General features: G+C 19.0%; 5 protein-coding genes across 5 annotated transcripts; 2 read left to right on the top strand and 3 right to left on the bottom strand.

Moving 5' to 3' along the window:
- Positions 1 to 401: 401 nt before the first annotated feature.
- On the top strand, positions 402 to 6,116 carry PF3D7_1455600 (ferlin, putative; the record flags this gene model as incomplete). The annotated part of the gene is made up of 1 exon (XM_001348668.1): positions 402 to 6,116. The coding sequence occupies one exon, from the start codon at positions 402 to 404 to the stop codon at positions 6,114 to 6,116; it is 5,715 nt and encodes a 1,904-aa protein (XP_001348704.1).
- Positions 6,117 to 6,793: 677 nt separating this feature from the next.
- On the bottom strand, positions 6,794 to 10,444 carry PF3D7_1455500 (AP-1 complex subunit gamma, putative; the record flags this gene model as incomplete). Its single annotated transcript, XM_001348667.1, has 4 exons — positions 6,794 to 7,009; positions 7,124 to 7,300; positions 7,427 to 7,488; positions 7,654 to 10,444. 4 exons carry the CDS (start codon positions 10,442 to 10,444, stop codon positions 6,794 to 6,796), a joined length of 3,246 nt encoding a protein of 1,081 aa, XP_001348703.1.
- Positions 10,445 to 13,843: 3,399 nt separating this feature from the next.
- Positions 13,844 to 14,906, top strand: PF3D7_1455400 (hemolysin III; the record flags this gene model as incomplete). Its single annotated transcript, XM_001348666.2, has 2 exons — positions 13,844 to 14,597; positions 14,812 to 14,906. The coding sequence occupies 2 exons, from the start codon at positions 13,844 to 13,846 to the stop codon at positions 14,904 to 14,906; spliced, it is 849 nt and encodes a 282-aa protein (XP_001348702.2).
- Positions 14,907 to 16,347: 1,441 nt separating this feature from the next.
- Positions 16,348 to 18,180, bottom strand: PF3D7_1455300 (conserved protein, unknown function; the record flags this gene model as incomplete). Its single annotated transcript, XM_001348665.1, has 1 exon — positions 16,348 to 18,180. The coding sequence occupies one exon, from the start codon at positions 18,178 to 18,180 to the stop codon at positions 16,348 to 16,350; it is 1,833 nt and encodes a 610-aa protein (XP_001348701.1).
- A 2,723-nt stretch (positions 18,181 to 20,903) lies between these two features.
- Positions 20,904 to 22,583, bottom strand: PF3D7_1455200.1 (methyltransferase, putative; the record flags this gene model as incomplete). The annotated part of the gene is made up of 9 exons (XM_024473367.1): positions 20,904 to 20,968; positions 21,080 to 21,143; positions 21,300 to 21,363; positions 21,444 to 21,505; positions 21,735 to 21,823; positions 21,973 to 22,086; positions 22,175 to 22,287; positions 22,401 to 22,438; positions 22,575 to 22,583. 9 exons carry the CDS (start codon positions 22,581 to 22,583, stop codon positions 20,904 to 20,906), a joined length of 618 nt encoding a protein of 205 aa, XP_024329209.1.
- Positions 22,584 to 24,274: the final 1,691 nt, after the last annotated feature.

The following is a 24,274-nucleotide window of genomic DNA, read 5'->3' as shown; positions in this document are numbered from 1 at the left end:
TTTAATTAATTCATTTATTATAAAGGATAATTATTATTATCGCTAGATATATATTCACTTATATACAAATATTATATATATATATATATTTATTTATTTATTTATTTATTTATATACTTATGTATTGGGGGGGATATAGTAATATACCTACTCATAATAATAAACATTTTATCGTATATTATATTGGGTGTACCATATATAATATAATCTACAAATTTTTATCTATGAATATGTACATTTAATAAAAGACACAAATATAAATTTTTTTAGTTTCTTCCTTCATTTGTTCATTAATTAATAATAGTAATATTATGAATATATATATATATATATATTAAAATATGCATTTTATTTTATTTTATTTTATTTTAATTTTTTTATTTAATTTTTTATTTACATAAATGAGATCCATTTCTGTCGGTTTCACCATTTATGAAGCACAAAATTTAGAAGTTGACGACAAAAATTTATTAGATCCTTTAGTAGTTGTTCGTTGTTGTAATAATGAATACATAACAAAAAAAAAGAAAAAAAAATATAACGCTGTGAATTGGGAAGAAAGTCATATATGGGATAGAATTATTTTATCTGAAATTGAATGGAATGTTTCAAAAATAGAATTTGAGGTTCAGAGTGCTAATATTTTATGGCGAAATGATATAATAGGTGTAATATCATTTGAACTTAAACTTATTAAGAATAAAAGAAATCATCAAATTCAGGGGATCTATCCAATACTTTGTAAGAATGGTACCGAAATTCGAGGGCAATTGCGACTTAAAGTAATGGTATGTGATGAAAATGATTATATAAGTAATAATAATATTTTTAATGATTTAACAGAAAATAATAATGAAAACAGAATTGAAGATAACGAAGAAATATATAATGACTTAACAAAAGCTGTTGTTGAAGAAAATCTTGTAACTTTAAGAGATGAAAAAAGTCGTTTTTATTATTTATATGTTAATATACATAAAATAGAAGATATTTATACCGATATAAGTAAAAAGGAATATCGAGATTTATATATAACATGTGATTTTAATGGTTGCCATTTAAAATCTAGTCAAGCAAGAAATTGTATTAATTATACATTTAATGAATGCTTTAAAATACCTATCGCCACTCCTATATTAGATGATTCCATAATATTGAAAATATGGGATTGGAATTATTTATCAAACGATGAATTGATAGCCATAGGTGTATTGTCATTTAACCAAATAAAAAATGAATGCCTTAATCCAACATGGCTCAATTTATATGGTTTTCACAAAAAAGAATTTGACTTGGAAAAAATTACAAATAATTATACAAACAAGAATAATAGTAATAATTATTATGATATATGTAATGATTACAATTTACTTTTAGAAGGGAATTTTTATCTAGGTAGAATATGTATCAGTAGTTATGTGGAAAGGATAAATAATTTTGATAATCTAAATATAGCCATTACTCAAAGTTGTTTAGCATATGATGACCCATTATATATACCTATCACTTTATTATGTGATGTTTATTTAGTTACCGGAATTTTGTCAAAAAATATTTATGTCGAACTAACATGCGGACCACATAGAAAAAAAACACAATGCGTATCCGTCAATGAAATGTTACAAGATGTAATGGGTAAACAAACAAACCAAAAAAAAAAAACAAAAAAAAAAAAAATTATAAAAGGTATACACAATTCATATATAGATAATGAAATTGTAAATAATAATTATGATAATACTATTTATACATATAATCAAAAAACTAATCCACTATTCACATTTGATGAAATACTTAATTTGGATAACGTTTTCAATAAAGTGACTGAGAAACAACAGATTATTGAAAATAATGAACATACAGAATTTTATTTTAGTGCTAATAAAGGCAAAATAGAAAATATGAAATTATGTGTTGTTCAGGAAGAATATCAACAATGGGATATCATCATAAATGTATATGAAAAGGTTTATAATAATTCATATCATGAAAATAATTTTCTTCCAAGTCTTTTATATAATAATGAAGAGACAAAAAATGATGACTATTCAAAATTAACTGAATATCAAAAATATCAAAAAAAAAAAGAAGAAATTGATCAATATGAACAAAATATACCTAATCATATTGATAGAAGAATTGCCTATTATAGAATGCCATTAAAAAATGTACTTTTATATAATGAAAAAATATCTAGATGTCCTATATGGATTCCATTAAAAAATATTCCAAAAAATGTACAAGGTGATTTTAATTGTATGTATAATATTTTTCAAAATGGTTCTATATTATTAAACTTAGAAAAATCTTTTGATGTACAATTAGGAATAAATAGAAGAAAAAAATTAATACCTGTTAATTATGAATTAAGATGTTATATATATGCTTGTAGAAATGTTATATCACATTTTAATGATTCTCCTAATACATTTGTACATATATCATGTGCAGGTAAAATGAAAATTACCTCTCTTTCTTTAAATTCATGTAATCCAGTCTATTTACAATGTCTGAAATTAAATATTAATATTTTAACAGATTATTCTATAGGCCTACCTACCATCCCTCTAATCATTGTCACATTGTATGAATTCCATAATGATACATTTTATTACATAGGAAGATGCTATTGTAATTATGATATATATCTTAAACAAAGTGGGAATAAATATAATTTTACTGAAAAAGGATCCAAATATAATGTAGTCGAACAAATTAAACCGAAATGGATAAAATTAAAAGGAAGCAAGTACACAAAGGCAATGTATGCCAACAATTTATGGCAACATAATGGAAATGATAAAAGAATTATGCAGGAATATTTATATGAAAAACAACAAGAACTAATCAACAATAGTACTATTAACAAAAACAATAATAACAATAATAAAAAAGATAACAATAATAAAAAAGATAACAATAATAAAAAAGATAACAATAATAATAATAATAATAATTATTATTATAATAGTAGTAATGTGTATCAATATAATGACTTATTATACGGTGAAAGAGTTGGAGATATTCTCTTATATTTTGAACTTGTTCAATCTAAAGATGCAATGAAATTTCCTATTTATCCTATGATTACGGAAATTAAAAAATGCACCTTATCCTTTTTTTGCATGTCTTTAGAAAATCTCATATTAATGAAAAAGGCAAATTTCTTAAAAACACTATCATTCGAACGAAATAATAAATATCAGATATCAACCCCAATTATCCTTTTGTCTATTACATCTTATTCTTCTTATGGAAAAAAAAAAAACGAACTCATGATTAAATATGAAAAAACATTAAAAGCTAATACAAGGATACAATTAAAAAATTGGAAAAATTCTTTCAATCAACAAAGTTTTGAAATGTTCTCAATAGAAAATATGAATATTGACATTCCATTAGATCCTATATTTGATCCTATACTTAATATAAAAGTATATAACAAAAAAGTTAAATCAAAATATTTTATTGGAGAAACAAATATATCTCTTGTTCCATATCTCCCATGGATTAAAAATATAGATGAAGTCCTTTATTATTTACAAGCTCATGATGATTATTCCGAAACAATTAATATGAAAAACATAGATAACACATTTAATATATACAAAAATAAAAACGCAGCTCTCGTCATATCAGCAATTTCATTGGCTGACTGTGAGGATACATTATCGTTGAAGGAAGAAATTAATAAATATGAAAACGATGATGACGAAGCTTGGAAAGAAATACCTCTTTTTAATTTGGACCAAGAAAATCAAAAGGAGGATAATAAAAATACATCAAGTCAGCATGGAAACGTAACTAATAATTATGATGGATATAATAATGGTGCATATGAAATGGGAATGTATAATATGGAAACATACAATATAAAAAATAATGATAATAATAATAATAATAATTATAATAATTATAATAACAATAGTTATAATAATAATAATTATTATTATAATAATTATGCAGCTCCATATACATCTTATAATAATAATGTACTACAAAATGATACGAGAAATAATGTTAGGTATAATCATTCAAACAACATGATGATCAATAATATGTATAAAAATAATATATATAATGCTTCCCAATTTGGTGTAATTAATTATAATAATTATAATAATTATTATGATAAAGGTAATACACTAAATTTTAATAATAATAACATACACCATTTTAACAAATTATCAAATAACAAATTTGATTCATATTTGTCAAGAATTCAAAAAGATACATATAATATAAAATATAATAATAGTATATATAAATTATTTGATGATGGTATTCCTGAAATAATAAAATTAAGCTATAATGTAAAGAATTATCCATATATAAAAATATTAACAAGCAAATATATTTTAAATGTACATATTCCTCCAAGATTTATTTTATATGTAGAAGGTGATAAATTAAATATTGAGAAATTTATAAAAAATATTAATCGTGTATCTGTTGATGGTATTTTAGAAAACTATCTTGATGATATATTAATTCCTTCTCTACCTTTAATAAAAAAGTGCAATGATATATCATGTGATAATAATTATAATGAAAATAAAATAGAAAAGCAAGGTATTAAATTTGGTTGTTTTGAACAGTTTCCATTTGTTGAAATTATAGGTGGACAAATTAAATGTTTTACAAAAATTAAATACAGAAATTTAGAATCTGAAAATATGCCATTAAGTTTAAAAGATATAACAAATCAAAATATATTTAGAAATAAATTTAGAGGGAAAAATAAAATTCCTTTATATTTAAAAATACGTGTATATGTGTTAAGAGGCATAGGATTATATGGTATAAATAATGAATATACTGCAAATCCATATTTGATTTTTTCATTAGGAGAAAAAACTTCTAATTTAAGAAATGCTTTCAAACGTTCAAATATAAATCCAGAATTTGGATGTCTTTGGGAAAGTGAAGCTATATTTCCTGAAGATGAAATATTAACTATTAGTGTTTATAGTGCTGAAGATAATTATGATAAACAAATAAATGATATATATATTGGATCAACTGAAATTAATTTATTTGATAGATGGATGAGTAAGGAATGGAGACATATGATGAAGAAAAATAAAATACCTGTTGAATATAGACCATTGTATAGTAATTATATAAAACATCCAAAAATGGTATCATCTAATAATTACAATACAATGAATAGTTGGAATAATATTTTTTCATTTTTTGACATATTTAATTATTTAATGACCTATACATCACCAACAAAAGGTAACAACAACAACAATAATGATAATAATAATAATAATAGTAATATTTATGGAAATCATTCTTTGAAAGATACACATTCAAATATATCCTTTGGCAATTCACAAAAGAGAAATAATGGTATATTAGAAATGTGGGTAGAAATTATGGATTATGAACAATCCAAGAAAATACCTATACATAAAATGGTTCCACCAAAAAAAACAGAAATTGAAATAAGAATAATTATATGGAGATGTACTATGCTAACAAATAAAGATAATATTAATAAAACTATGGATTTAACCGTAACATCTGAATTAGACTGTATAACATATAATGGTAAAAATCCGACTATGCAATCAACCGATGTACATTATAACTGTAAAACAGGAACTGCTATATTTAATTGGAGAATTGTTTATCCTAATATTACGCATCCTTTAAATACATGCTTTTTACAACTAGCTGCATATAATAATAATAATGTTGGAGTTAGCGAATTTTTAGGAGAAGTCAATTTAGAACTATCCAAATATATACAAAAAGCATCACAAATATTAAATAAATTTGAATTAGACGCAGAACTTAAATTAAGGAAAAAAACAGATACTGATCATAATAAAAATACTTATAATGGATATATACAAGTAACTGTTCAATTTATTCCCCAAAATAAAGCTAATATAAAACCTGTAGGATTAGGTAGAGATGAACCAAATAGAAATCCTTATTTAAAAACACCTGATAGTGGAAGGGAATGGAACGATTTCATGTATTCCATAGGTTTTAATGATATATATAAGCCTTTCTGGAATTCTTTAAAATTGGCGTTCATATGCCTTCTAGTTATATGGGTGTTTGTATTATCTTTCGTTTATCCGTCATTGTTAAGGTGAAAATTAAAAATAAAATGAAATAAAATGAAATAAAATAAAATATATTAATATATATATATATTTATTTATTGTATATTATTTAAATATCTCTTTTTGATGTCCTTTTTAAAATTTTGTATTCATCTTATTAAATATTCTTTTATTACTTTATCTATTCCTTTTTAACTTTTTTTTTTTTTTTTTTTTTAATATAAAAAACATATAAACCTTATATAATTGTCATATTATATTTTTTTAATTCATCAATAAAAATAAAATAATTATTAACATTCCTCGAATTGGGAAAATACATATTTCCATATATATATTTTAACATTAGGTGTACATACAAAAATAAAAATGTTATACATTATTTTCTTGTTATTTTAAAAAATATTAAAAATTATCTTTTAAGGCGGAAATCATTTTATTTTCAAATAAGGATTATTAATATTATATTAGTTTATATATTGAAAAAAAAAAAAAAAAAAAAAAAAAAAAAAAAAAAAAATATATATATATATATATGTATATATGCATATAGTATTAACCTTTTTAATATATATAAACAAATACATATAACTAAAATACAAAAAAAAAATAAAATAATATAAACATCACATATATATATATATATATATATATATGTTTATGTAAAATCATTTTGAACTATATATTATAATTTCAGATAAAAGACTTTATAAATCATTAGGAAAATTTCCTATATTAATAAAGTCTTGGAAGCTTTCATTATTCTTTACATAAGATAACCTAACCTTCATAAGAACAGGTTTTTTCTTAAATAACTTATTCCAAATTTTAAGATTCTGTTTTATTGTATTTCCTTCTGATGGTAACAATTGTTTATCTGAAGCAGAAAAGATTTCTAACTTTACATAATTAGGAACAACAGCCTATAAAAAAAAAGAAAAAAAAAAAAAAAATATATATATATATATATTATGATGAAAAAATGAAAGAAATATAACATGGATTTATATATATATATATATTTTTTTTTTTCCTACTTCAAAAACAAAGGATGATATTAAAATGCTAGATTTATTTGAATATACAGCTTTAATCATTGTAACTTCAGAGTCTATATATTCTTTTTCAAAATTGAAAACAATTACAATGTCATTTTTGTCATATATTTTTAAAGGTTGTATTTGAACCTTTTCCTTTATCTTCTCATCCATTAACTATATGGAAAAAAAAAAAAAGAAATAAAAAAAAATAAAAAATAAATATATACATATATATATATATAATCTTCGAAATTAATATCATTATATTCAACATATATAATAAAATAAAGTTATTCATACATTTAAGGTATCAAGGTTGTCCGTTGTTATGTCATCCAAAAGTAAATTCAATGAATTATTTCCTACAAAAAATAAAATATATAGAAATATATTATAAATATATAGAAATATATTATAAATATATAGAAATATATTATAAATATATAGAAATATATTATAAATATATATAAATATATTATAAATATATATAAATATTACTTATATAAAATATTTTATTTTTTCTTTACCTCCCTCCTTTGATTCACTTGGTTTATTACTTTTTGGCTTGTCCAATGAAATATTGCCAAACAAGTCAGCCAAAATGTCCTCATTCTTTTTATTCCCCATTTGCACATTATTATCATTTATATTTAGTGTGTTAGATGAAATATTTATATTTGCTTCACTTTTTGATACACTGGGAATACCGATTTTTATGGGATCATTAGTAATATTAAAATTGTTCAACTTATTTTCATTAATGGTTAGATTATTATTTATATTTTTATTCATATTATCATTATTTTTATTATTCGTATTTTGTATGCCTAAAACATCATCCAGATCTAACAAATCAACTACATATGAATTGTTCGAATTATTATGGTTATTTGTATGTATAGAACCCATCTTATTTATCAAAGTATCAGTATTTTTATCACTATATATTGGTTCCTCTTCATCATCATTTTGTTGTTGTTGTTGTTGTTGTTGTTGTTGTTGCTGTTTTTTTCTATTCATTTTTTTATTACATGGTATACGTAATAAAATAGAATCTCTGATTTGATCCCATTGTGGGTTCATAAATTCATGGAATTCACAGGCTCTTTGTTGTATTTCTATACATTTATTTTTTTTATATTTCTGTATCATTTTTTCAATTTTGCTTTTATGTGATGGGAATCGTACTGTCAATTTGTTTAAGCACATTAAAATATATTGTAATATAATATTATTATCATCATTATTCATATTATCATTTATATTACAACATATGAGTGCATTATTAAGTCCATTATTATTATTATTATTATTATTATTACTTGTAATAATGTTATTACCATTAATATTATTATTATTATTATTTAGTGTCTCCTCTAACATGTTCAATGATTTATTATTATATAAAATATTATGAATAGGATCCTTTACATTTATATTATGTAACTCTTTAACATGATTTTGTTCATATTTTATAATAATTTTATCTAATAAATCAAAAACATCTTCATGAGTAACAGTTATTAATTCTTCATCTGGTCCTACATTTTTTCCTTGAATTAACAAATCCCCAAATTCACCTATACACCAAATACCTACTTGAATGAGAGCATATTGATCTAAATTTTCTTTGATTGAAAAAAATATTTTAAAAACAACATATGAATGAAATTCTGGATTTTGTAAAAGATAATAAATAAAATCGTCTTTTATATGATCTTGTATAAAATTTCCAGCTAAACAAAATAATTTTATATATGTATCTAATAAATATTGTACATTGGGTGCATATTTATTAACAGATACACAAATATTCGACACAATATCACTTTTAATTTCTATATCTGCTACTAGTAAATAATTTAATAATTCTTTTACCATAATTTTTAAAGAATCTTTAGTTATAAGAGCAAATGCAACATCTAATGCCTTTTTCCTTATACTTATATCTTGATCTTTTAAACATTCAATAATTGTATTTCTATATATATGTAATGTTTTAGGATCCTTTTTTAATAATTTCTGTAATGTACATAAACCTACATATCTAATATTATTATCATTATTTTGTAAAAATTTGCCTAATACATTTACAGCTAAAACGAGTAGACCTGGATCAGTAGATATATATGTAATAGTCTTTACACATTCGTATAATATAGCATTACCTACATTTTTTAATGAATCCGTATTAGTAGCAACTTGTGCCAAAACAGAATTTACTTCTTCCATATCATATATATTATTATTCATAGAATCCATATGAATAATATTCATACTATTAAACTTATTCATATTATCATTTATACTATATGGCTGTTTATTATTAATTAATTTTTCCCTTGAAGATAAAGAAGTATCATCTAAAATATCATTCTGCTCATTAAAGCTTTTGGTATTACTAAAACTTCTTGTTGCGCCTTCATAATTTATATTACACATCGTTTTATTATCTTCATCATTTTTATTATTCATATTATTCATATTATTCATATTATTCATATAATTTGTATTTTTTTCATTTTCGTTATTATTTACATGATCAGAATTTAAATATTTTAATAATTTAAGAATTTTAACTTGCAAAAAAGGATCATTAATACCATATATATCATATTCAGCACCATGTGTATATCCTGACATAACACAACTTTTAAGAATCTTTACTATCTTATTTGTATATCCTCTTAAAATATTTTTATATTGAGGTTTTTTTTCCATTAATGTTATCATTAAACTTATACCTGCACTTAATACACCATGATTTCGATCATCTAGTAAATTATTAATTTTCTCTAAAAATAATTCTTCAATATCATTAGTTTTTTTCAATATTCGAATAGCACACATAGCTGCCTTTTTCTTTATATAAGGATTATTAATATTCATCATATCTAAAATCTCATATCTTAACGAGGAACACATTTCACTATTGGCTATATTTCCTAAAGCACATAAAGCTAAACCATTAATATATTGATTACTATTTCTTAAATCATTTTTTATTGAATTTGTTACTAACATTAAAATATCTGTATTCTCATCTAATAATATGGTAAGGCCTAAATATCCAATCCTCTTAAATGAAAATTTATTAGAAGCAATTAATTTTAAACATTCAATTTGTCCAAAATGAGTAGGATAACCTAACATATTTATGAATAATAATTTTGCTACATTTCTATGTCGATATATATTATCCTCTTCTTTAAAAGCTGTACGAATTAATGCGCATTCTTTTGCTACTACCGACCTTTCCTCAGCTGCTGTTTTACAGCTTCGAATGTTTCGTATTAAATCCCTTAGCTTAATGGACATACTAATAAATATACTGCAACGTAATATTAAATTAAATGAATATAATATATATATATATATATATATATTAAAAATGTTGAATGGATCTCGTAGGTTAATTATATATCTATATAAACATACATATATTATTTATTTTTAATATCTGCATTAAACGATATTTCAAAATATATGTAAATAAATTAATAAATAAATAAATAAATAAATAAATACATACATATATATATTATATATATATATATATACATTTACAAGATAATATATATTAGGCTACTTGAAAATATAAGAAAACTTTTTTCTCATATATTATAAATAGTCATATCTCACAAAAAAAAAAAAAAAAAAAAATGTACCCATAAAATAAGCATTACTCTTATAAATAAATAATTAAATAAATAAAAAAATATACATAAATATGTATATATATATATATATATATATATATATATTTGAAAAATAAAATATAAAGATAATATTTTTTATAAATACTTCTTATATATATAAATATATTTCATATGCATCTCTAAAATGATCATACTTCATCATTTTTCCCACATTAAACACAACTTTATATATACATTTGTTTTACGAGAAAAATTTTTATAAAGTTCAAAACAAAAAAAAAAATATATGAATATAATAATTAATATATAAATTTATATAAATATATTATACCCATATAGATTAAGAACTTTTATAATGAATTTTAAAAACGAAGAAAAAAATATAACTTCAAAAATTAAAAAAAATAACGCATATTACAATTTAAATATATATATATAATAATGATATTAAATTATATATAATATCAAATGAATGATCTAATTTTTTTTTGTTTTAGTAACATGCCTTTTTTTTTTTTTTTTTTTTTTTTTTTTATATTATTACCTTATATATATTAATATATATAAAAATATTTATATATATGCGTATATAATAAAATATACACGATATCTAATTATTCATTATTAATATAAATATAAATATTTATAAATATATTTTTTAAAATTATACACAAAAAAAAAAAAAAAAAAAAAAAAAATTAAGAAAATATTTCTTTTTATATGTGTATAAAAATATATTTCTTACATATTATTATTATTATTATTATATATATATATATATATATATATGTGAACATAAATTGGTACAATATTAGTATATTTTATATATATTATATAAATTTATTAGAATTTTAATTTTTATGTATTCTTATATAATATTTTAGTATTTTTGAAACCAATTTTGTTTGATTGAAGATAATATTATATTTGTAAGAAAATAATTACTTTTAAAATTCCCATAAATGTTATTAAAAATAAAATGTATGATATGATATTATATTATAATACATTTATGTTCACATTTTATCAAGTTTTTTATATGGATATATGAAATACAAAAATCAAATAAGATAAAAACATATATAAAAATGTTTATATATGTGTAATTTTTTTTTTTTTTACAAATTTTAAACATTTAGGTTAGGCATAGTTATTTGTACAAAACGTAAATAAATATGTGTTGCAATTTATAAAAAGTTTCCATAACATTTATTATATTTTTATTTAGAATTAACCACTTTATTTAAATAAATAAATATATTATATATATTTATACATATGAATCCATATATTATCTAATATTTGTAAATGTATATTTCTAATGACTTTTTTGTAAGACACCACTTCCCCCCAAAAAAAAAAAAAAAAAATTAAATAAGAAAATAAAATAAAATGAAATAAAATACAATACAATACAATAAAATAAAAATGAATAGAAAAAAACATGTCCTCTTTTTGATTCACATAATTAATATATATATATATATATATATATATATATATATATATATATTTATTTATTTATTTATTTGAAAGGTTATATGTTATTATAATATTATGGTAAACTTACATTATTGTGAATACTAATATTACATAATTTTATTAAAAAGTTATAATCTTTATAACATAAAAAATTAAATCATTTATCAATGTAATGTTTTCTATATATAATAAAAAAAGGCATACGTTTATAAGTTATTTATATAATTTAATCAAATAAATTACTTTTTCTTTCCAATATAAAAACAATAAAGTATTATTAAATTCATTTTATTTTAATTGTATTCCTTTTTATAAACAATTCTTTAAAAAAAAAAAAAAATAATAAAATAATAATAATAAAATAAAATAAATAAAAGTTTATTAATTTTATTTATATAAAAAATGAATACTTTAATCTTATTATCATATATTATTTATAGCACTTATCATTTTATTTTCTTTTATATATAAATAAAATATTTTTAATATTATATAATATATATTCGCAATTAGCAATATTTAAAATATTATATTATATAATATATATATATAAAATGATAATATATAAATTATATATATAAATAATATATATATATATATAATATATTATAATAGAGGATATATATTTGAACTATATATTAATATATATTACTTAAATAAGCAAAATTGTATATATAGAAAGCAAAAAAAAAAAAAAAAAAATAAAATAAAATAAAATAATAAAATAAAATAAAATAAAATAAAATAATAAAATAAAATAAAATAAAATGAGGACAATTTATATTTTACCAACAAATTGTTAAAAAAAAAAAAACAATATCTATATGTAAACATTTAACCTATATATATAATATTATTTTATGTTTATTTACTATTTTTTTTTTTTTTTTTTTTTTTTTTTTGGTTACATGAAATTATATATTATATTTATATACTAATTTATATAATATATTTCAAAAAATTCATGATTCCTTAAAATTTAAGTAACATAATATATTTATTAAATGAAATAAACGTTTTTTAAAATTTATGTTTTTATATTTTTCCATTTCTGTTGTTTTTTTTTTTTTTTTTTCTTTTTTATTTGATTATTTCTTATGTTTTTGGTTTAAAGAATAATAATTTATAAAGATAAGCTTTTTTAAATTAGTGTTTATGTAATATATACAAAATGTACAAAACAATAACATGATACAAAGGTTATTTTTTAATATATATATATATATATATATATTATGTATATATTTTATGCGAATTTATATATTTCAATTATATGAATGAAGAGAAAAATAATAAATTAAATTCTTGGGGGGATGTAATTTTAATAAGTAACAATATATATATAAAATTTTGAAGAACATATATATATATATATATATATATATTTTTTTTTTGTATATGATTCCAAAACTTAAAAGGTTTCATATTTATTGTAATATATTTTATACATAATATTAAAATATATATATATATTATATATATATATATATATATATAATACTTATTAATATAAGTATGTATTAAAAAAAAAAAAAAAAAAAAATACATATAAAAACGTTTAAATAATTATTTCAGTATGGAATTTTATAAGAACTTTTTTTCACATTTTACAAACACCTTTAATAGTGAATATATTTTTGACTTAAAGGGTAGTACAAAAATTGATGATAATGAAATTGCGAGTTTTATTAAGTCTAATGATTTGTGTGAAAATGATAAGAAGATAGTAGAATTATATATTGAGAAGAAAATAAATAAGATTATGTTAATAAAATATATGGAAAGAAAAAACAAAACATTATTTAGAGGAAAGATACATTTAATGTTAGTATTTATATCACCATTATGGATTTTTTATATGTTATATTTATCAAAAACATTAACAGCAAGAATATTTACCTCTATAGCTGTACTATGTATTTTCTTTAATTTCTTTGCCTCCTTTTTACTTCACAATTTTGAATGGAAACCCAAATTTTTTTTTATAATTGAAAAGATGGATCATTTCGGAATTTTTCTAATGATTAGTGGATCCTTGTTACCAGTTCAAGCTTTATTGTTTAATAAAATTAAGTTATTATTTTTTATTTCTCTTCAGTTTTTTGCAATATTATTTGGATGCCTTATCGTTTTCTTTAGTTGTTTTTCATCGGGAAATAGATTTATAAGGTCCATGATTTTTACTATTGCTGGATTACTACATATTATTTTTATTAGAGATTATGTATCATTATTATATGGAAAGGAATTTATTCTTTTAATACTTCTGGGTGTTTTATATATTATAGGAGCAGTTATATATTCTGTGAAAAAGCCAAATATTTTTCCAGGTAATTTTCTATACATGAATATCTACCAAAAAGGAAGTATACATATATATATATATATATATATATATATATATATATTTGGGTGCATACATAAATCCCTTTCATATGAGAATATTACATAAAATCATACATACAAAAATGCATTCACACATACATATATAAATATATTCACATATATATATATATATATATATATATATATTTATATTTTTAGGTATTTTGGAATTTCATGAAGTTTTCCATATTTGTTGTCTAGGAAGTGCTGTATGCACATTTGTCCTAAATTGTAGTGTTATTAAAAGAACATAAATCCTTCTTGCTTCTTTTTTTCATTGTTTTTGTTTATTTTCCGTGGGAATCCCTGAATAAATTTATAGTAAAAATATATGTATAAATTCAATACTTTTTTTTTTTTTTTTTTTTTTTTTCACTTATTAAATATCCAAATGTAAATTAAGTATTTTAGACCATATATATCATATATATATATATATATATATTTATATATATATATTTATTTATTTATTTATTAACAACCCTTTTGGAGTTACGGTTATATGAAAAAAAGAAAGAAAGTATACTTATAAATATAGCATAATTATATAACCTTTGTTACCATATATTGTTTTATATATTTATGTACAAGATTTTTGAAGTTATGTAATATTTATCTAAATAATATTTCATAACTATTTATTCTACATTATTTTTATTTTTTGGTCTGTGTAATGTGATAATAACATTCTACAGCGTCATAATTATGTAAGGTAGTAATAAAATACTTTTTTCTTATCCCAAATAAACAGTCATTTAATAATAATATTATTATTTTTATATTTTTATATATTTTTTTTTCTTTTATAATTTAATTTTATACAATTTGTTATATTTCATCAATTTATTCTACTAAACTTGTTTGATATATAAAAGACAATGTTATGTATGTATGTATATATTTGTGTGTATGTTTTTTTTTTTTTTTTTTTTTTTTTTTTTAATTTGCAAATTATAAAAATTTATGTTATTATTTTATAATATAATATATTTATAACAGTTATATACATGTATATCATTTTTTTTTTTATACATTAACACCCATAATCTTTTAGTAGATAATGTATATAACTACCTTATATTTTTAACTTTATTTTTTTTCATTTAAAATGTAATATAATTTTCTTTTACTCAAACATTGCATATATAAAAGTAATATGTAAGGCATATATATATATATATATATATATATATAAAATCTTTCAATATAAAAATAACATATTTTATTAAAATTTATCACCTCTTAAATTTTTGTAATAATATATCTTTTTTGCCATTCTATAGAACATTATATATATAGGAATAATATTAAAAGAGTTTTTATTAAAATATTTATATAATAATTTATATTTTGCAAAAGTTATAAAAAATTGAGTAGAATGAAAAAAAAAAAAACAAAACAAAAAAAAAGAAGGTATAACGTGTATTTGTTGATGTAAACCAAAATTATATATATTAATAAGTATATAAAATAAATATATGAACATATAAAAAAAAAAAATATATATATATATATATATATATATATTATTTTTCATAATAAAAAAATACATATAAACAAAACATTAAGAGTGAATAGAATGAATTCTGTAGGAATAAAATAGGAAAAATAATTACATAGAAGAAATAAAAGCATAAATATATCTTTATATATATATATATATATATTTTTTTTTTTTTTTATTGTTTCCTTCCATTATCTGCATAAACTGTATGTTCTTAAATTTTGGTCATGCATGGGTCGTGCAATTATTTGTACTTTTTTTGGACATTCATGCATACTATGCGAGTGTGGATTTATATATGAATTTCTTCTAACATTTTGTACATGCGTAACTTTATTTCTTGATGCACATCCTGATGGAGAACAGGAAGGTAAAATCTCGCTAGAGTTATAAGTTGGTTGCACTATAGCTTTATTAACATTATTTTTTGTATTTGAAATATTATTGTAATGTCTAATAATATTTGGAGATTGAATATTGTCATTATTAGGAACAAGTATTCTATATTGAGAAGATGGTGTATTCTGTACATTTTCTTGTACCATTGTAGTTGTGGAAGGAACATATTGTTGTACTACATTATTTGTCATTGTATTTTGTGCTATTTGTGGTACATAATTCCTTTCATAAATTGTGGTATTTTGTACATTATTATATGGTGCATATGCTTGTGTTTGAGGAATGTATTGTACTTGTTGCGATGTTGTATTATTAGTATTAGAAATTGTTTGTGGAACACATACAGTATTGATCGTTGCAGGATAATTTAACGTGTTTACACCTTGTGGTGTCATATTTTGCATTACTGTACTTCCTACAAGCTGTTGATTGAATAGATTACGATTTTGATCTACTTGTGTTATGACTTGTTCATAATTTGGTTGAATATATTGTACTGTATTTGTTGGTTGAGTTTGTATTTGATGGTTATTAATTGGTGGTATGGTTGCATATGCATTTGTTGTTTGATGTAAATGTGGAGTTTGGTTATTATTCATCATGTAAAAATTTGGTATATTCTGTTGATTTATATCATTCATATTATTATTATTATTATTACTTTCTACATATATAACATTTGTTGGTGATACAGATGCATTGGTACTTGATACACTTCCTTTTAAGTACACATTTCTGTTGTCTAAAAATGAATCTTTTTTAATATTCATTACATAAGGATAGTTTATTGTTTCTTTATTTATTGTAATATTTTCTGTTGGCATGTCTAATTGTACTGGTGTAGTATCCATATTAATAGGGTTTTGCACAACCGGGGGGTCATTTTTAATTATTATATTTGGTCTAGTACTATTAACATATATTGGTTGTGGTGATTTGTTTTTAAATATAATATTTGCTGGTGGGGGGTTAATAACTAATGGGGGTCTAGGTTCATTAGTTACAATAACCGTTGGTGGTTGTCTTATATATAATTGAGGAAGGACTTGTTGATTTTTTAGAACAATAGGAGGTGCAGGATCTACATAGTTAGGACTTAATATATTAATAAGATTATCGTTTGTTTTTGTTTGGTTATTAATATATAATGGTGTAACAACATTATTATTATTATTATAATTATTATTATTATTGTTATTTCTTAGAGTATAAAGAATACTACCATTTGAGATCTCGTTAGGTTGTTTAAATACATAGTTTGCATATATATTATTATTATTATTGCTATACATATAATCTGTATTCATTTCATTGCCTTTTTTTGAATCTCTTCTTGATTGTTTATCTCTTTTTCTACTTTTATTAAATACAATATCATCTTTTGCAATGTTACATAAACTTACAGTATGATTTCTATTTCGACCATGTCTTTTTTTTTTCTCCTGAGAAAGGTTAGTATCATCATTACCATTTTTAGTTACAAATTCAACCCATCCTTCAAATTCAATTTCTCCATCATCACTCAAATTATCGTTCGTTACGGAACCTCTAACCGTTGGCTTACCAAAAGTCGAATCTCCAGCAGAGAGTTTGTACTTTCTGCTAGAATTTCTGCATTTGTCCATATACATATTTGTTGAGACAAACAAAAAAAAAAAAAAAAAAAAAAAAAAAAAATTAAATATATATATATATATATATATATATATATATTATATAGTAATATATTTATATTATAAAATTTTTTTGGAGCTACGTTAAAATGAGCTTATTCTTTTTTAAAACTTTACATATATAAAATGAACAAAATATTAATATAATAAAATAATAGAAATATAATACATATATTTTATATTTAGATCCTTTCTAATGATCATATATACACACACACAAAAAAAAAAAAAAAAAAAATAATAATAAAACAAAATAAAAATATTTAACAAAATGTATATTTGTATAGATAATATATTTACATGCAAATATTTTATAACTAATAATTTTTATAAATACAACATCATTTTTATTTTATTTACACATTAAATTTATAAAAATTCTTATTTTTCTTAAGTTTCCTATTCTTGATCTAACATAAAAAAAAAAAATAAAGAATATAAATACACACTTAAATATATATTATTTTGGATTTTTCTTTATTTTGAAATATATATAATAAACAATATATTTTGCTCGGGACAAAAAAAAAATATATATATATATATAAATATAATAAAATAAAACAATAAATATAAAAAAAATATGTTATTGTGATATATATATTAATATATTTTTTAAAAAATAAATTCCATAGGAACGTGTTAATTTGATTTTTTATATTATTTCTATTAAAATCAATGACATAAATAAAAGTATATATTATATATATATATATATGTGAACAATAAAAAAAAAAAAAAAAAAAAAAAAAAGATGACAATATTTATAATTTCTTCAATTTTTAATATATTTTTATTTATTAATTTGTTCAATTTCTTAATTTAATTTTTTTTTTTTTTTAGAACATAGAAAAATATAGTGGAATTTAAAAAAAAAAATAAAACAAAACAAATCATGCGTAAAAAAGTAAAAAGATAATGAAGTTGTTTTTTTTTTTCATTTTTTTTTTTTTTTTTTTTTGTAATAAAAAAATATAAATAACAATAATGATAATTACAATAAATATTATTAAGAAAACAATTTAGTACTCATATATTTTTTATTTAATTTTATAGAAACTTTTAAGAAAATATACAGAATGAAACAAAAAAAATATATTTAATAATTTTTGTGTACCAACGTTATATATATTGTTATTGAAAGTGAATAGAAAAAGAAAAGAAAAAAAAAAAAAAAAAAACAACAACAGTTATTTTAATGTGGTACACAATTTTAAAATTATATATTTTTTTATAGATAAAATATATATGAAATGAAGATATATATATTATATATACATATATATATATATATATATATATATATATATATATTTATATATATTTTTCTATTTTATACACATATATTAATTCTGAAAAAAAAAAAAAAAAAAAAAAAAAAAAAAGCTTAAGATCATATAATGTTCGAACTAATAATTCATGTAACAAATAAGAAAAATAAAATAATTGCACTATATAATTTTAGAAAAATTAATATAATTGCACTATATAATTTTAGAAAAATTAATATAATTGCACTATTAAATTATATAAAAAAAAAAAAAAAAAAAAAAAAAAAACCCAAGAATCATTCATAAAAATAATGTTGCCTCCATCATGTTGTGAATATAAAGATTATATATAATATTTATTTATTTTAAATTATAAGATATGATATATAATTGTGAATATATTATTATTTTTTATTTTATATATTTTTTTTAATTTAACTTTTACAATTTAAAAAAAAAAAAGCATATATTTTATATATTAGGTTACAAATAAAATGTCAAGAAAAAAAAAAAAAAAAAAAAATTAAATTATACATATATAAGAATTAAATGTAAACAAGTGTAAATACAGAGAGTATATGTAATAATTCCTATACATGACAATCATTTAAATGTATAAATCTTACAATATTTTAATCCTGTTTTTTTCTTATGTACCCTTTTGTGTGCATCCCTTCCTTATATATATAATATATTTACTTGTATGAAATAACTAAATGTAGAAATATATATTTTTCAAAAAAATAAATAAATATATAAATAATAAAGTTAGATTTGGATATTATACATACTTTGTTCATTTATCTTTTTAATTTTTATTTTTATGAAAAAGAAAAAAATTAACATGTTGAAATATAGAAATAATAATTCTCTCCAGTTCCATAAAAGGCATATTTATTAGACTTATTATTTTTATTTCTTATTATTTCATTTTTAAAATCCTTATAATTGTTTTTTTTTTTTTATATTTTATCATTAATTATGCATATAGGTGTAAAATAATTTTGTATGTACATGGACCATTAGTAGTTAAAAATATATGAATGAATAACCCTTACCACAAAGAAAAAAAAAAAAAAAATAAAAAAATAAAAAAAAAATAGATATATATATATATATATATAAATATATATATATATATATAATACAATATTATATACTTAAACCCTTAAATTATATAAATTTTTATAATTAAATATTAAAAATCTTGTATACAGAATAAATATTTTAACTATCTCAAAATGTATACCTATATGTATATACAATTTAATAAATTATAAAATTATATCGAATTATTATTATTTTCTTTATCATTATTTTTTTTATTATTATTTTTTTTATTATTATTTTTTTTATTATTATTTTTTTTTTTTATTATTTTATTTTTTTTTTTTTTTTGTATTATTATTTGCTTGTATGTTTCTTTTTACAAATATATATGTAGTGTAAATTATCATCCACAGGGGGAGCTAAAATAATAAAAAAAATATATATATAAAAATAATACAAGGTTCTAAAATATTTTATTATATTAATGATATTTATACATAATTTTTCTTTTCTTTTTTTTTCATAATTACCTACTATCCCTAGCATGGGGCGTTGAACAGTCTTGACTGTTATATCCCAATTATAATCCTCTTTCTAAATATAAAAAAATATTATAATGTATACATATGAATATTGAAAAAATGTTTTCTTCAACATTATACATTCAATATATTTATATATATGTATATATTAAATGTCAAACACAGTGTGTAGCTTTTTTTTATTTTTCCATTTTTTATAAATTCTCACTTGTAAATATACAAGACGATATGCTGGTTGTGCATGTGATATAATAACAAAAATTCCATTAGACCTAAAAAAAAAAAAAAATTAACATATATATATTAACATATATATTAACATATATATTAACATATATATTATAAGTCTTACTTTAATATTCTGGACACTTCTGATAACATTTCTTCAACATTCTTTAAAGAATCTTCTGAGCACTGTAAAAATAGAAAAATAAAATAATTTTATCTTTTATTTGCTTATCCTCTATATATATATACATATTAAATAAAAATTCTTATCCATTATAAAATATTAATGTAATATTTAAAAATATTAAAATATAATAAAAAAGGTGGAGATAAATAAATAAGCAAATAAATCAATATATTAGAAATGTGAATAGTGTTTGATAAATACGTATATATAAGATGCACGTGTTATTACTACTATGGAATCTAGACATGCTTTATCTATAATCAAATCAAATTCTTCATTTGTAAATTCTCTCATATCACATACATTCATTAATATATCTACAAAAAGGATATAACATTTATTATAAAAATATATTATATACACTCATAAATCTGTTTGCAAAAAATATAAAGACAAATAATGGTATAATAATATATTATATTAAATTATGAATAAGTGATATATATATATATATATATATAATTACATTTTAAGTTAGGTTTATCATTATATAATTCTTGCATTTTCTTTATGCACACAGATGATGCATCTATGTTGGTTATATTTGTGTATCCACTATCTAGCATTTCCTCACTAAATTCTTTAAAACATAATAAATAATATACATATATATATATATATATATATATATATTAATGTATAAATATATTTATCTTAAGTGCTTTTACTTGATGTGCCACATCCTATATTTAAAATGTTTGCATCATTTTTTATTTCAAGCTCTGTAAAAATATGCTTTACTCCATACCATCTTTGGTGCCAATCAAATTGCTCTTCTTCACTTTTAAGAAAAAAAAAAGATTAAAATAAAATAATAGAATTAAATACAAATCAGAAGGAATATATAAATGTTTATAAGAATAGTATAATAATTTAATCATATAAATCTATTACTTTGTATATCGCTCGTTCCAGTAAGATATTTTACCATACTACACATTACATATATGTAAAAAAAAAAAATAAAATAAATAAATAAATAAAATATTTCAAGAACATATAATATATATATATATATATATATACATATTATGTTTGTGTAATTTTTTATACATAGGCTTATTTTACCACTGCCATTATGATATATTCAAAAAGATTCTTTTTATAAAAATATTAACTTAATTATTATATATATATATATATATATATATATACATATATATTTATTATAAGAAATATTTTTCTTTACATCCCAAAAAGGATAAATCACATTTGAATTATAAAAGTTTTTTATTTTTTTATTCGAACACTTCAATATATTTATATATATATATATATATATATATGTTTGTTTGATTATTAATTTGTTCTATTTTTATATTAATATATTTTTAGAACTTAATAAAATTGCACATTATAAATATTACATTTTAATATTTTAATAATAATAGAAAGATCTATTTTTCCTATTATATATTTATCTAAAACCTTTTTTTTTATATATTAAATTATTCGTAGGAAAAGTAATAAAAATATATAAACTATATAAAAAAAGAAGAAAAATTTTTCTTTTTTTCTTTATTAATGCATATTTTTAATTATAAAAAATGTTTGAGATATTCTTAACTTTACAAGACATAAAAGAAAAATATATATATATATATATTTTTTTTTTTTTTAATGAAATATTTTACAATACTATGATGTGTATCAAGGGAAAAATATATATATATTATATATATTTATTCAAAAGTCATATTATTTAAAATTCTTTTTTTTTTTTTTTTTTTTTTTTCTTTTTTACAAAAAATTTAAGTATTTACTATTTATATATAAGGAATATGAGAAAAAAATTACATTACAATAAAATGTGGAAAAAATTAAAAATTAAAGAAAAAATAAAATCAAGAACATTTTAATAATAAAATACATTTTGTAATATATGAAGTTAGGTCATTTTCATTTTAAAAAAATAGAAAAAATGTTCCATGAACAAATATATACATATATATTATGTTAAAGATATTATTTTCCATATTTATAATATTAAAAATATAGAAGTAGAAATTTCTCATTTTTTAGTTTTTTATTATATAATTGGTTCATTTTTTTTTCTCAATGCCTTTATTTAAAAGACCTAATCATATGAAATTGGATATCTCCCTATATTAGCTTTTCATGATCACAAAATAAGTTAAGTATTTTATTTTGGTTTTTGTGTACCTTTTTTAAATATTCTTTTATCTGTTCATAAAAAAAATATTATATTTTATTGTATGTAGTATTATAAAAGTGGGACTATGATTATTTATATAAATGAATTTTATTTAATAAACTGTTGTCATTGTATTGGTATAATTCAATTAAATAAATAAACACATATATATATATATATATATATATATATTTTGGAACGATGTTTTTAGGACATATATGACCTAATACTTTTATACACATTATATACATTCTTCTTATTTTTTTTTTTTTTAATGATTAAATACATTTTTTATGAGAACTTTTAATTCCTCATTTTCATCGGTTGTATCTTTTAGATTTTCGTTATTCATTTTGTTAGTAAATGTGCAAAAAAAAAATATATGAAGATACGGTGTCCTTATATATAATATCTTTATCTTTTTAAAAAAATAATAAAACATTAAGTTATAAATGTGTTCATATATCCTGCATATATTTGTGTATGTTCACGATAAAGCGAAATATTTTTTATATATTTATTTTCTCAATATTAATTAAAGAAAATTATAGAAATAAGTTAATTCTAATATTTCAAAAAAGAAAAAAATTAAACGCATATATATATATATATA

The sequence above is a fragment of the Plasmodium falciparum genome (assembly GCF_000002765.6).
Source record: "Plasmodium falciparum 3D7 genome assembly, chromosome: 14".
Taxonomy (NCBI): Eukaryota; Apicomplexa; class Aconoidasida; order Haemosporida; family Plasmodiidae; genus Plasmodium; species Plasmodium falciparum.
The sequence above is the reverse complement of the archived record's forward strand: the minus strand, read 5'-3'. Positions and strand labels throughout refer to the sequence as shown.